Source organism: Schistocerca americana, chromosome 1 (genome assembly GCF_021461395.2).
Source record: "Schistocerca americana isolate TAMUIC-IGC-003095 chromosome 1, iqSchAmer2.1, whole genome shotgun sequence".
NCBI lineage: Eukaryota > Metazoa > Arthropoda > Insecta > Orthoptera > Acrididae > Schistocerca > Schistocerca americana.
Genome location: NC_060119.1, coordinates 592582678 through 592599074, shown reverse-complemented (window position 1 = coordinate 592599074; position 16397 = coordinate 592582678). Strand labels below are relative to the sequence as shown.

Here is a 16397-nt window from a genome sequence, read left to right as displayed (position 1 = left end):
ATTTAAAAAAGGAGTCTTGTAGTATGGCTAAGCAGAGTATCATTCAAAAGGTAATTTGACCTGTGTCATAATACACAGGGCAGTTACACCCCAGTTGCAGAATTTTGCTATAGGCAATACTGAAAACTGGTGATGGATATCCTCAGGTAGATTAAATCTATTAACTATGATAGAAGAAGACTGTTCACAGAAGAATATAGGCTACTATACAGTCTGTTTTGAAAGAGGCCTCAAACTGGTGCAGAAGAGACTGTATATCTGCTGTAGTAAAATTTTAATGTTAGTGAGCCACCACAGATATGCAAAGTTTATGACCACCATTCCATTGATAATTGGCAAATTAAATTTAAAACAATCATGAAGAGGAGACAGTAATTGAGATATGAATGACAACTTTAATGTTTAATATCTGTGTATTTTCTCTGCACGTTGGCAAACAATACAGGAGACTAAGCAGAGAACCAAAATGGAGATTTTAAGTTCATCGAGAAGAAATAATAGCTTTCGGCACTGCCAAAGAAGTTAGAAAATCAGTTGAATCGAGTGGATAGTGACTTGAAAAGGGGTTAGAAGATGTACATCCACAAAAATATACCAGTGATAAGAGAGTGTTGTTGAATTATATTAGATTGGTCGAAATGAATCATTAAAAAAATGAGATGCTCAGAGTGGGAGACAAATTTTGCTATTTGGGCATCAAAACCACTGGCAATGGCAGAATTAAAATGCATGTAAAATGCAAGACAAGATTTTCTAAACAAGTAAAATATGCTAATACTGAATATAAATTTAATTATTAGAAGTCATTTCTGTAAGTATATGTTTGGAATGTAACCTCCTATAGAAGTGAAGTGTGACTGATAAAAATTTCAAACAAGAACAGAGTAGAAGGTTTTGAGGTATAGCACAGAAGAATGCTTGAAGGTTAGATGGGTAAACTGAGTAGAAAGGTACTGAATAAAATTGCACAGAAAACAGCTTTGTTGCCCAACGCCAATAAAAGAAGAGCTATGTTGATAGGACACATCCTGAAACATGTACTGAAATAATTAATTTGGTAATGGAAGGAAATGGGAATGTGGGATAGTAAAACTGTAAAGGGGTACCCAGACTTGACTGTGACAAGCAGATTCAAATTATATACGATGCAATAGTTATGCAAATAAGAAAATATTTGCAGAAGAATGACCAATGTGGTGCACAGCACAAACCAGCCTTTGTACTGATTACACCACCACCACCACCACCACCACCACTATCAACAGAAGAAAATAAAATCAGTTGCAAAGGTGGAATGAAAAGCGACACAAGATAACTTTCTGCCTCATGTTGTGATTAGGATGGTAGGAGTTGGCAAAGTGTGTATTTTGTTTGTAACTGCATAAGTTACGAAACATTTCAGTTTTCAAACAGTAGTTACTGTCTTCAGTTGTTTGATAGTAGACTTAGAAGAAGGCCACTGCAACTATGTGGTGATATGTTAAGAATGGTTTAAGTGACAACACTAAGGACTTGCATTGAAATAGAAGTAACAGGAAAGGTAGCAAGAGGTGGACTACAAAATGACTGATGGAAGCAAACTTCAGGGAAATGAGTTCAGGAGAAACTCACTGTGGGTATAACATTTACATACCACTTTCACCTGAAAAGTGACTCGGAAAAGTTTGATCTCTGTATGTATAATACTGGCTTTTCACCTTATTGCACCTGGCCACGAGGTACATGTGGCTTCTTAAAGATTACAATCATGTCTGATCAAGATAATGTCTTCTGTGTTGAACATTATTAACTTTCTCATATGCAGTAGGTGGCTCAATTTTTATGTATAATTTGTCTCTCACAGGCTAGGAAGTGCCATGCGTTTCTTAGCTATTCACTTAAGGTTACATGTTAAAAGAAAATTTTCTCTCTCTTAGTGATGTATACGTATGTTTTCTTGCTTTTTTTGTGAATTCCACATGAGATGAATTTTGAGTATTAGTATTTTTTATCCTGTTTGTAGACAGTTTTGGGTCTATTTTTTGTATTGTTATGGTTTTATGCAAACAATTATGTATTTTAATTTTCTTCAGAGTTGTTCCAGAGTCTTACTGCCAGACAAAGATAAAAAACCATTTAGAAATAAAGTAATGAACCCTGCAATACCATACTTGACTCGGAAAGCTTTAAGAAAGCAGATATTGGACAAATGCAAGAAGATTACAATTTGTCCTCACTGCAATGAGCTAAATGGTGTCGTGAAGAAATGTGGTTTGTTAAAAATCGTCCACGAACAGTACCGTTCGAAGAAGAAGACCGATCCTCTGGTGCAACATAAATTAGGCAAGTTTTAAATACAGTTTCAGTGTAATATAGTTCCTGTATTTTTACTTTATTTATCTGTACCTGCACCCTTCAAACCACTGTGAAGTGCATTGCAGAGGGTACTTCCTATTGCACCAGTTATTAGGACTTCTTCCTGTTCCATTCACATATGAAGTGCAGGAAGAATGATTGTAATCTTGTCTTCATGATACCTACAGGAGCAATGCATAGGGGGATTGTGTACCTCAGTGTACTCTTGTCCCTGTGTTTTTACATTACATTTAGTATTTTTTAAAAACTGTTATTTAAGGCTGAAATAATGTAAGGCATTTCTTACCAACTTCATTCAAACCAACAACCACCTGTGAGGTATATTTGAGGGTTTACTTTCTTCTCATACAAGTTGGGTGTATCTTAGCATTTGCATTGCGTATCCTACCCCTACCCACCTGCCCTCTCTGACATTTCCCAACTATTTCTGCTTTCATCTCTCAAGAAGGAATCTGTGGTTTGAAAGGACAGGAAAGATAAAGAGCACTTCCGTTCTTAAGAGCAATGTCTCTCTTATCTACTGTAAGTTAGGCATTACAAATGCGAGTACTGGACAGTGTGTCTGTCTCTTTGTAATTTTAAATGACTACTGACTTAACTCTATGTGAATTTAACAGTTTTCTGCATAAAATAAAAAAAAGAAATTTAAATGTAATTCATCCATCTTGTGCTCTTCAGCACATTCATTGTATCTGTTTGCATTATAATGTTTAAAAGTTGTCTTTGTGTAAAGGGGCAAAGAAGTTGTTCAGTCCTGTAACACATCTAGAATTTGTTCACTATGACCTGGCTTGAGTTGTCTGCAGGAAGCAGGTCTGTTGTTACCTAACACATTGACAGCCATGGGTATGGTGGTGGTGGTGGTGGTGGTGGTGGTGGTGGAGGGGAAACAAGCTGCATTTTCTTTGGGCAGTGGTGGCCCCATGCATTTTCATCGTGTTTTTGTTGCTCTCCCAATGAAGTAAAGACCAACGTAGGAACCACATCATAACTCATGTTGAGTTTTTATAACACAACATAATATACCTTAACACAAATCTATCATCACTTCATAATGGTTGTTGTAAGCATAGGTACTGTACTTTTGGATTGTTAAATGTTGGCAAAGGCAGAACACAAAATCCTGCAACCTGGATTTGAATGACTTCTACCAGTCCAGAACTTGGTAGTCCTGGCTTAGGAAGTCATGAGCAATTACTAGTGTCTGTGAGTCTTAGTTATTATGACCATATGAAACTACAATCGTCAAGCCATAACTGTTGGGTCTTTGATTGTTCTGCGAAATGGCTCATTGGAACAACAACAAATGAAATAGAAGTTCAATTTATTAAACAGTTGATAAAAATATTTACTTAACATGAAACAATCCTTTGCCACTGGAGTGCTTGATAATTTAGAGCTGTCATTCACTTTTAAAGCATCACTTGATGCACTAATTAAAATACTCTTCACTTGAAGTACAATGTTCAAAATTTGCAAAAGTACATTTTTGTCTGAGACTTGAATAATTCCTTAATCCTACTTGATGATGTTGACTGCATCAGCTGGGCTCACAAATTGGGGCAAAGCACTTCCATGCTCAGCTTGACATTGACCTCTGCGTGAGGGCACTGTGGTGCCGAGACAGAGGCATGGCATTCAGAAGCCCCTCCCATTCATCATCCCGGATTGCAGCAATACATCAACAGTGTCTGTGATATCAATGCATATTAGCAACCTTGGTGTGGCACCACAATCTGTGGATGATACCACAATAGTGAGTAGTGGTATTTTATATTCTAGCCGCAGCTTGGAAAACTAAAGAATGAACACCTACATAGTCTCATTATAGTACACAGTTCATGCCTCACCAAGGTCTTCAAAGGTCAGTATCACTGACATTATTCACCATTTGGACATTAGGCTGGCAACAGTTGTATTTAAAACCAATCATATACTCGGCCCCTGTGCTGAAGCTGGCAAATGCCACATACCGTTCAGCAGCACCTTCTTGTGGTTCACTAGACATGACAATTAGTAGCCACTCCATAGTCCCCACCATTTCATGGCCTACCTTTACAACTGGCCTGACCAGTGGGATCACTTGGGGTTTGTTGAAAGCAGGACCTAGTGGCACTTGTGTGGCTGAAATTACTATTCTGAACCATTGGTGGAACAAATTGCTTCCCTGGTTACTGAAGAGGCCCAGAGTAATTTTAAAATTATTACATCAAAGAAGCTGTTGTGTCCTATACTACTTTTGAAGCTGTTGTTTTACAACATTTTAGGTGAATGCTGGAAGTATTTCATAATATATGTGGATGGTTCTGAATTGGCTTGATGTAACCGACTTTTGTAAAATTACCTGAGTCTTCTGTCAAGATTTGATTACCAGATGAATTCACAGTTAATGATTCAGAGATGTATGAAATCTGTAGGGCATTGGAGCAGATGAAATTCCTCATTTGATTTCACTTCCTAGGTGCACATTCATGTTTACGGTATATCCCAGGAGGAGTGGTTAGTATTCAGGGAAATGAAAGAAATGGCCATTCAAAGCAAAAATAATCTAGTAAACTATGGCTTAAAGTACAGGGCTATTACAAATGATTGAAGCGATTTCATAAATTCTCTGTAGTTCCATTCATTGACATATGGTCACGACACACTACAGATACGTAGAAAAACTCATAAAGTTTTGTTCGGCTGAAGCTGCACTTCAGGTTTCTGCCGCCAGAGCGCTCGAGAGTGCAGTGAGACAAAATGGCGACAGGAGCCAAGAAAGCGTATGTCGTGCTTGAAATGCACTCACATCAGTCAGTCATAACAGTGCAACGACACTTCAGGACGAAGTTCAACAAAGATCCACCAACTGCTAACTCCATTCGGCGATGGTATGAGCAGTTTAAAGCTTCTGGATGCCTCTGTAAGGGGAAATCAACGGGTCGGCCTGCAGTGAGTGAAGAAACGGTTGAACGCGTGCGGGCAAGTTTCATGCGTAGCCCGCGGAAGTCGACAAATAAAGCAAGCAGGGAGCTAAACGTACCACAGCCGATGGTTTGGAAAATCTTACGGAAAAGGCTAAAGCAGAAGCCTTACCGTTAACAATTGCTACAAGCCCTGACACCCGATGACAAAGTCAAACGCTTTGAATTTTCGGCGCGGTTTCAACAGCTCATGGAAGAGGATGCGTTCAGTGCGAAACTTGTTTTCAGTGAAGCAACATTTTTTCTTAATGGTGAAGTGAACAGACACAATGTGCGAATCTGGGCAGTAGAGAATCCTCACGCATTCGTGCAGCAAATTCGGAATTCACCAAAAGTTAACGTGTTTTGTGCACTCTCACGGTTTAAAGTTTACGGCCCCTTTTTCTTCTGCGAAAAAAGCGTTACAGGACACGTGTATCTGTATATGCCGGAAAATTGGCTCATGCTACAACTGGAGACCGACAGCGCCGACTTCATCTTTCAACAGGATGGTGCTCCACTGCACTTCCATCATGATGTTCGGCATTTCTTAAACAGGAGATTGGAAAACCGATGGATCGGTCATGGTGGAGATCATGATCAGCAATTCATGTCATGGCCTCCACGGTCTTCCGACTTAACCCCATGCGATTTCTTTCTGTGGGTTTATGTGAAAGATTCAGTGTTTAAACCTCCTCTACCAAGAAACGTGCCAGAACTGCGAGCTCGCATCAACGATGCTTTCGAACTCATTGATGGGGACATGCTGCGCCGAGTGTGGGAGGAACTTGATTATCGGCTTGATGTCTGCCGAATCACTAAAGGGGCACATATTGAACATTTGTGAATGCCTAAAAAAACTTTTTGAGTTTTTGTATGTGTGTGCAAAGCATTTTGAAAATATCTCAAATAATAAAGTTATTGTAGAGCTGTGAAATCGCTTCAGTCATTTGTAATAACCCTGTACATACCTTAAGATCTATGAGCACTTATTCATCTTTGCTGCTGTGAAGCATCTCTTCTACTGAACAAATGCCCTTAACCCTTGGTATGCATTTTAGAGCCCATGTTTACTAGACATTTCTCTCATTTTTGGCCCATACTACCTCCTCCCAAAATATGGAAAGCAAAGAGGTTGCAGTAAGAAGAGATTGATGTCACAGTGCTAAAGATGAAGTATTCACAGCTCGTAAGGTATGAATGAATCCATATGTACTAGACTTTTTGCTTTGAGTGGCCATTACTGTCATATCACTGAATACTGACCATTCCTCTTTGGACACCCTGTATAGTGATTGGACCTTTGAGACAAATGAATACAAACTATCCAGGACTTCCTTCTCCATCTACAGAGGCAGAGGAAGGAGATTTCATTTTTCTTAGTAACAACATGTATGGAAATTGAAGAAAATAGTGGTACAAACAAAGCAGCAGAGTATGCCTGTATGATACATACTGTGGCACATTGTGGCGTACCCTTTCATGCCACAATTTGGAAATAATCAAGAAGACTCTGACTGTGCCAGTCCTTTTCCTGATGTCTGACCTGAGAGAAAGTAATTCTAATGCGTCTTGGAGTAGTGGACTGCTCTATGATGCATATGGAGCAGGAGAAACCACCATTGTGTATTGTTTGTGGCATACAGATAACTGTTGGCCACATTTTAAATGGATGTGTTTTATGCTGTAGAGGCTAGTTAACTGTTGAGCTGCACTGTATTTCAGGACATTATGGTAGAATTGTGGTGTGGGTCTTAAGATTCATTTTCACCTCCAAAAAAGTTGTAACCTGGGTAACAAAAATGCTATGTATTCTCCATAGATTAAGGATACCAAGTTACTTGTTACTGTATAGCAATGTTGAGTACTGAGAGCTAAATTTTCTATTGCAGTAGTACGCTAATAAAATTTATTGAATGCGACTTCCTCAAGCAAGGGTAAGGGCTAGTAATTTTAAAGAATCAGACTGTGTAACTTCAAATTACAGTGTGAATTATGTGAGAACTAATGAAAGATACCTTCATTTTCAGCTGCTTACGCAAAAGTTGTCGAATATAATCGTGAACTGGAATCTGCAGTTGTCAATGGATTGGCTCATATATTCAATCCTCTTGAGGTTCTGCACATTCTGGAGAGGATACCAGAAGAGGATATTCCTTTACTGCTTATGAACCCATCTTGTGGTAGTCCAAAGGACCTTATTTTGACAAGGATACCTGTGCCACCACTATGTATAAGACCATCTGTAGTGTCTGATTTAAAATCAGGAACGTAAGTTCTTCACAGTGACAGTATTACCATATTCTCTTAAATTTGCATGTTAAGAATACAACAGATTTTTAGCAAGAAAGATTTTACTGAAGAATGGTCTCATTAAACCCTTTTTGTGTTATTTCATTTTATCACTATGTTGTTTCTCATTTGTAACCATATCCTCCTGTTTCCCATCATTTCTGCTCTTTTCTCTCTCAAATTTTTTTCTCTCTCCCATATTAGGATTCTTCCCGCACACCTGTCTCTCTAGTATCAATTGTTCTCTTGCAAGGCACATTATAACCATACGTCTTAATGTCTACTTACCTGTAGCTCTGCTATAGTTATAAGCAGAAAGTAAGAAGACAGTGACAGCAGATGTTATCGATATAGCACAGATGTAACTGCCGCTTGCCTTGTAACCTTATAAAAGTGCACTGACTTTCACATAGTTGTAGTATGAAGACAATGTAAGATCTTCAGAATGTTATAGAGAATAGAGATATTTCAGTATGCTTGACCTGCGCTGAGCTTTTCTCCCCATATGAGAATGAATGAGTTTTTGTGCTCCTAAAGAAAGCACTAATCATGACATTAATAACAAAAAATTCGATTTTTTTTTTCTGTGTAATGGTGGCTTTGTTACTTTTTCAATATTAGAAGTGGAGGGGGCAAAAGGTAAAACCTCAGCATGTAGTTGAGGAACTGAGTGGTCGATAGGAACATGAATAAGACTGGGAATATTAATAAGCTTTGGGATAATGCCCTTCAGAGCTGACTAATACAGAATACACATACACTCAAATTATGAATGGTTACGTTGTCACGGCCAGCTTCATTTTACTGGTGCTGCAACTAGATAGGAGTAAGGGGTTGTGTTGGGTGGAGTGGTGAAGATAGAAAGGAGTCTTGGAGGTTTGGAGGGAAGGTTGGTTGACAGCTGAGAGGGAGAGGCAGCAAGCGGATGGGACAGGAATGTGGCACCCATGAATTTGCCATGGTGCAGGCAGGGGAACTGCATATGGTGCACAGTTTCATGAAGGAGTGAATTGGGAGGGGAGATTGACCACTTGAAGAGGGAGACATATGGATAACAGGGTGTGAGTGTAGAATGAGTGGGGGGTTGGGGGGTGAAGATCAGCTGAGAGAGACTGGTGGCAGGAGCATTGTGGGATCATAGTTGCTTCTCACAGTTCATACTTCTATCCAATCATGAGAATCCCCTACTCATACTCAGTTAGTTATCTTCCAGGAATTCCTTACCTCCAGTTCCAAGTCCCTACCCATAAAACACAAACCTATTGGTGAAAAGGATATCAGTCCACTACCTTAGATCATCATCCATGTGGCTGAAGACTCCCATATTGCCTTCATCATTTAGCTACAATATAGCAGGTCAGCAACAGGAAGCAGTTAATTCCATAAATTATCTGGGAGTACGCATTAGGAGCGATTCAAAATGGAATGATCATATAAAGTTGATTCATTGGAAGAATCTGAAGGAAATGCAATCCGAAAACAAAGGAAGTAGATTACAGTATGCTTGTTCGCCCACTGCTTGAATACTGCTCAGCAGTGTGGGATCCGTACCAGATAGGGTTGATAGAAGAGATAGAGAAGATCCAACGGAGAGCAGCGCACTTCGTTACAGGATCATTTAGTAATCGCGAAAGCGTTACGGAGATGATAGATAAATTCCAGTGGAAGACTCTGCAGGACAGACGCTCAGTTGCTCGGTATGGGCTTTTGTTGAAGTTTCGAGAAAATACCTTCACCGATGAGTCAAGCAGTATATTGCTCCCTCCTGCGTATATCTCGCGAAGAGACCATGAGGATAAAATCAGAGAGATTAGAGCCCACACAGAGGCATACCGACAGTCCTTCTTTTCACGAACAATACGAAACTGGAATAGAAGGGAGAACCGATAGAGGTACTCAAGGTACCCTCCGCCACACACCGTCAGGTGGCTTGCGGAGTATGGATGTAGATGTAGATGTAGATGTAGATGAACTGTCATGACTACCTGTAAGAAAGTGTGTCAACTGCCTTACTGTTACACCTCCAAGCCCCACCACTGTGATCTTGTCTCAAATGTCCAGCATAACACCAGTTCCTACTCAGATCCTTAGTCCTATCCCAGAACCTCTTTCCTGAATCCCTCTTCCTCTTCATCTCAACTACACCTCCCCCCACCTACAAACCCCCCCCCCCCCTCCCCCACACACACACACAGAACCCTTCTACATGCAAAACACCACTTTAAATCTGGTTACACTGCCCTCATAGAATAAATCTTCCCCACAGTGTAGTTTCTGTATCAAAGATGCAAACTATTTCCCTCATCACCTCTCAATCATCCCCACTCCAATAAAAGCTGGAAGGAACCCTACTGGTTGCTGCTGATGCTGCCTCCCTATACGCCAACATCCCCCATGCCCAAGGTCTTGCAGCTTTTGAATATCACCTCACCCATTGTCCTACTACTGACTCCAGCCTGCCACCTCATTTGTTACACATTGCACATTGAATCCTCCAACGCCAAGTTGGATATGAACCATCTAGTTCCTCTTCCTAGCCACCTATGATCCTGTACACCTCGTCTGGTTCAGCCCCATTGATATACCCTAGTAATGTGGACTTAGGGCCAAGACACCATAGCCTCATTCTTCCACAACTTCAACATCATTTCACTTATCTGCTTCACTTGGTCCTATGCAGCCCAGCTTGCCACCTTTCTTGATGTTGGCCTCTACCTCTTCGATGCTCCATAAAAGCTTCTGCCAATATCATCCCTACTAACCATCAACAATACCTCCATTTGACATCCGTTTTATGCTAAAATGTCCCTTCCATACTGTCTGCCCACTTGTGGATGGTGCATCTGAAATGAAGAGTAAGCCATTGTCCAGTATGCTGAAAGTTTTACTAAGACCTTCACTGACAGACATTACCTTCCAAATCTAGTTTGTGAAAACAGATCTCTCTTGCCATATCCACACATACTTAGAATCCTCTTATCACCCCTTAATTAGTGCCCACCAAAAATCACCCTGATGTGGAACAACTTTATCAGATCCTTCATACAGGCTTCGAATACCTATAATTGTGCACAGAAAAGAGAAACATCCACCTGCAATACTCCCCACCTCTCCCGAAATGGTGTTCTGCCATCCACCCACTCCATGGGCTCAGCATTTGTTTGCTGTGTCTGGGCTTGGTGACCCCCAGGTTCCTGAACTGGGGATTGGTAAGTACCACCAGTCCTCTGTTACTGTAGGCTCCAGGCAGTGGTGGAACGTTCTGTGTTTCGGAGAACATGGGCCTTGGCATCACCGTCTGGACGGCAAGGAGGGTACACACCTCTATAAAAAAACACCTCAGCCTCAAAGTGTGCTATGTGCTGATGAGGTGAATAGCTGTTCAGGTAAAACAGTCTAGTGGACAACCTCTGGGGAACCTGTTGCCACCCCCTCCAGTTGTATAAGGCTTGCTCAGGCATGCAGGATTCTGCCTGGGTCGATGTTTGTTTCCTTAGCATATCATGAGATCCCTATGAAAGGATCTCATGAAACTACTACTACTACTGATGGGATGGATGTACCGTCAGGTAGTACCTACACCCACTCATCAAAGGGAGCTTGTTTGCTCACTCCTCCTGAGAAGTAGTCTCAGAATCATAGTAACAGATCACTGGTGTCCCATAACACTTTCAGTGTAATCAAGAAAAGAGGGGGAGCCTTTCAGAAGTTCTCCCCTTTCTATATTCAGAAGCATTGGCGGGTGTTGCTGGGTCCCTAAAAAGTGTTAAATGACTTTGTAATGGAACACTTGTAGTTGAAACTGTTGATTTCAAATCAAGTATCTAAGCTTTTGGGATGTAAGCTCTTAGGTGACTACCTAGTCTAGGCAGGGAGTTCTGTGTTGCATTTGAATATAAAGGGATTGTGATGATATTTCGAAGAATTACAACTCCTGGTCTAGCATCTGGTGATTCTGCATCTGTTTATAAGAAAGCAGTCACTAACACACCTGCATTAAGGGGTTACTGAAGACAGGGCTAAAGGTGGAGTGGCTGTTTTATTGATGACAGATGCCACTCCTCTCCTGTCTCTCTTACCACAGCCATTCAAGCAATTGCCGTGAAAGTTCTAGCACCCTTTAACATCGCAGTGTGTTCTTTATATCTTCCACCTCATGATCCTTTGGATGCAGACACACTGACAGACTCTTTTGGGCATTCCCATGTCCATTCCTCCTTGTTGGGGACTTCAGTGCAGACAATGTACTGTGGGGCACAGCTACCACTTGCTCCAGGAGTCGAATTATTGAGCAACTCATCCATTCGGAGAATGCCTGCCATTTGAACTCACCCCAGATGAAACACTTTTCCACAGTTACAGAGTGTTTTTCAGCCATTGACCTTTGTTTTTGTTCTGCAGCTATTGCAGAATAGGTTCAGTGGGAAGTGGCTACAGGTTTTCATTCTAGTGACCACTCCCCAATGTGGATCCATCTGCCGACTAAGACGGTGGTCAACAGATGAACATGGAGATGGATGATTTGAAGGGCAAATTGGTTAAAGTACAGTCGACAGGCTATTTTTGAACAAAAGGATTGTGTACAGGAGACGGTGGCCCATACCACTTGTGAGATCCCATGGGCTGCCGCAGAGTCCATCCCACAGTCTAGCAACCACCTCAGATGATGGCCTGTACCTTTGTGGAATGATGAGTGTTGCTTGGTAATCATAGCCAGACGAACAGCTTTGTGGAACTTCAAACACCATCCAACTATAGAAAACATTCATGCATTCAGATCTGCAAGAGCACACATGAGTGAGTGATAAAAGACTGGAAGAGGGATTCCTGGAAGGTATTCATGACTTCCATTAGTCGGTTCATTTCTACTGCACGAGTTTGGGAATCAATAAGGTGGATTTCAGGCAGGGGCAATACATGACCCTTTACGGCCTTGTTGAGAAATGTTGTCTTGGTGGACACACCTAAAGACATGGCTCAGTTTTTAGCTGAACACGTTTTTACAGTTACTGTGTCATCCAGACAAGCTCCTGCATTTCAGGTGTTCTGTACAAATGCAGATATGAGCAAGCTCCATTTTTGTAGCATAGTGAGGAAGTTTACAATCTTTGATTCTCCCCGTGGGAACTGGAATCAGTTCTGTCCATGGCCAGAGGCACTGCTCCAGGGCCTGATGAGATTGAATAAGCCATGCTCCGTCATTTGTGCCCTGAAGCAAAAGAACAGCTCCTCTCATGTTTCAGTTAGATCTGGTGTGATTGACAGTACTCCATGACTTGGAAGGCGGCAATATTAATTCCATTATGGAAACCAATCAAGGGCTGTAGTGCCCCTAACAGTTACCAGTGTGTAGCCCTTACTAGTTGTATGGGTAAGACTCATGAACGCCTGGTCAACCGCCTCCTTGTCTTGCTGTCTAAATCCTGAGGTCATGTGAGCTGCTCCCAATGTGGTTTCAGGCACTACCATTCCACGCTGGACAACTTAATTCTGTTGGAAACAGCAATATAGGAGTCCTCCTTAGGCTGAAACCATGTGGTTTGTGTGTTTCTTGACATCAAATAAGCGTACAATACTACTTGTAGGTACAACATCCTTCACCAACTTCATGAATGGGAACTACGTGGACATGTACCCCTTGTTATCCAATATTTCCTTAACAACTGATGCTTTTGATATTGGTAATGCCTTGTCTTACTGCTATATTCAAGAGAATGGGATCCCCCAAGGCAGTATACTAGGTGTCACATTGTTTGCCATTGCTATCAGTGGCATTTCCTTCGCAGTCAGGAGCCCTGTCAAATGATTTTTGTTTGTGGATGACTTCGCAATCTTCTACTCTCCTTCCAGTCATACATTGATGACGTGGCAGTTACAGCTGACCGCCATGAGACTGGAAACTGGGACAAGACAACTAGTTTTTGGTTCTCACCAGAGAAGACTATGTGTGTCAGTTTTAACCATGCTTGTTGAAATTTTAACCAACCAAAACTGTGTGCTTTTTGGGTTTATTATTTGACTCAAAATTAGATCGTCTCCCACAGCCGAAAGACCTATGAACTAAGGACTTCCAGTCATTAAATATTTTGAAATGACTTAGCGGGAAAGCATGGGGTGCTGACAGGTCCTACCTCCTGCAGTTTTATAGGGCATTTGTTTGACCACATTTAGATTGTGGCAGTGTGGTCTGTGGGTCAGCCCCTATTTCCTACCTCAAGATGTTGTACGCTGTACACCATGAGGGCATTCAGATATCGACTGGAGCCTTTTGTACCAGCCCAGTTCACGGTCTTTGTGCAGAGGCTGATGAACCACCACTCTGGATTCAGCTATGCATCCTTTTGGCTTGACAGGCATTTAGAGCAGTGGTCCAACCCAACCTAGAACAGGTGTTCAGGAATTGGCTCCATGAAACCAAGCCATTTGGGATATGTGCTACTGACTGTCTCAAGGATATGGATGGACACCTTGGTGTCTTCAGAGATACAAAGTGATTTTAAGCTTGACATGGTACAAAAAAACTCGCACTTTAGATTACATTTTTACAGCTTTGTTTTCTTCCGTTTTAAGTATGTACCACAGTTTTATCATTGTTTGTTCAGATGGATACCAGCAGGAGAATGTCCTCAGTTGTTCCACTGTTTTCCATGATACGGCTTTCAAAGTGTGTCTTCCAGAACAATTTACATAATATGATGCTGAGTTATGTGGCATTATGATGGACACCACTGTACAAGGTTTTTTGTCTGTTCTGACTTGCTTAGTGCACTACAAGCACTTCACAAAATGTATCCAGTAGACCAGTTGATTCAGCTCATCCATGACTCCTTACAGTGGCTCCAACACCTTTACCAGGAGGTGATCTTTTGCTGGGTGCCTGGATATAGGGAAATGACATGGTCGATAAGGCAGCCAAGGAACTTGGCAGGATGGTGCTGTCCGTCACTGTCTCGTCCTGTAGTGTGCCACCATCTCATTTTCTGACAGGCGTATTGTGCATCAGTGGGGGACTGAATGATTGAAGGTGACAGTAAACAAACTGTGGTTGCTTAAATCGACCAAACAAGCATGTTGTTCTTAATGTCAGCCTCTCTGCTGGAAGAAGGTCCTGCTTACCTGGATGTGCATCAGATGTTGCTTTTTAACACATGACTTCCTCCTCAGTGGCAGGAGGATCCACCACTCTGTGAGGCTTGTGGTGTGCCATTTTCAGTTCAGCGTATTTTGACAATGTGTTTCTTATTACTAATATCATGGCAGCCCTCAGTCTTGGTGGAGATCTGCTCTCCACCCTTGCTGATATTGATTCCAGTGTTACAAGAGTGGTGAAATTTTGTGAACTGTCAGGCATCATCCCTAAATTGGTGGCGAAGGGTGGCAGACTTTAATGCATTGTAAACTGACTTTTTGTCAGGGCGCTGATGACGATGATGTTGAGCACACCTCACCTAAAATCATCATCATCATCTATAAAAACATCATGTCAGTCTGTGTGCCACACCCACTCCAGTGCGTTGCCCCACATGTCCTACCCCTGTGAGAGACCCAGGTGCAAGAACTGTTTTTCGCACCCACTTAGTACATCCAAGCTAGTTCCTTCACAACATATCCTATCCTATTAGAGGAAGGGCCACCAATAAAAGCACTCACATCATATAAAAGCTCCGTTGTCAACTTTTGTGCAACCTTTTATGTAGGGATACTATCAACTATTTGTGAGCATGAATGAATGGCCACCACCAAACTTTGATTTAACCACCCACTAGCGCAACACCTTGCAGAGCATGATATGCTTGACTTTAAATTGCCATTTGGTACCTCCTCCCTCCCCTCCCCCCACCTCATCCTCCTTCTTCAATATTGTCTTTTCTGAACTATGTAGATGAGGATTGGTTTTATAACACATTCTTCAAACCCTTAACCCTCTGGGCCTCAGTCTCCATTAGCACCTCTCCCACCTCAACCCCTACCTCTAAGCATCCCACTTCACTCACTGTACACTCACATCCTCTTCTCCACATTCTCTCTCCTTCTGCTTTATCTGTCCCTCCCAATCCATTCCTCCATGTCATAGTGTGCCACATTCAGCTCCCCCTGCATGCGGCCAGCATGAGCTCAACTGTGCCACCTTCATATCTCATCCTCTTACTGCCTCCCCCTCATTTTCATGTGCTTATTGATCACTCATTGCCTGAACTATGAGTGGGTTGTTACCTCAGGTGGACAACAATTAAAATTCCCATCTGACCATCAAGATTTAGGTTTTCTGTGGTTTTTCTTAAATTGCATAAGGCAAATGCTGGGATGATCTCATTGAAAGGGCACAGCTTATTTCTTTCTCTATTCTTCCCTAATCCAAGCTTGTACTCTGTCTCTAATGGCCCTGTTGTCGACAGGACTTTAAACTCTGATCTGCCTTTCTTTGATAAAACATTCAAATACTACTTTGTATAAAATGAAAAGCACATCATTGGCACAAACTTAACATCCATAGCTTCCTGCCTCCCTTCAGACTTTTCTTCCCCTTGTGGAACTGTTTGTGCATTGCTGAGTGTCACTGAACTGTACAGTAAATCGTAGAAGAACTAATAGAATTTTTGTCGGAAAGCATTGGGTGAAGTTTTGATTGATTTTAAGTGCCCGAAACATAACACCAATTGTAAGTCATTGAAGGTTAGTCAGTAATTATTTCAGACATCCCTGAAGATGTAATTTATTGTATGTACATAACTGATCAGCCAGAACATTATGACACCGACCTACTATTGATATAAACCCATCCAGGCGATAGCAACGTCGTCTGAT

The 16397-nt window shown here is 41.6% G+C and overlaps 1 protein-coding gene across 1 annotated transcript in view; it reads left to right on the top strand.

The window, feature by feature from the left end:
* The window catches only part of LOC124606789 (DNA-directed RNA polymerase III subunit RPC1), a 230844-nt gene that overhangs the window by 42942 nt on the left and 171505 nt on the right, over positions 1-16397 (top strand). The window contains exons 4-5 of the mRNA XM_047138858.1: positions 2073-2322; positions 7331-7571. Coding sequence (XP_046994814.1) covers positions 2073-2322; positions 7331-7571 — 491 coding nt within the window. The remainder of the gene's footprint in view (positions 1-2072; positions 2323-7330; positions 7572-16397) is intronic.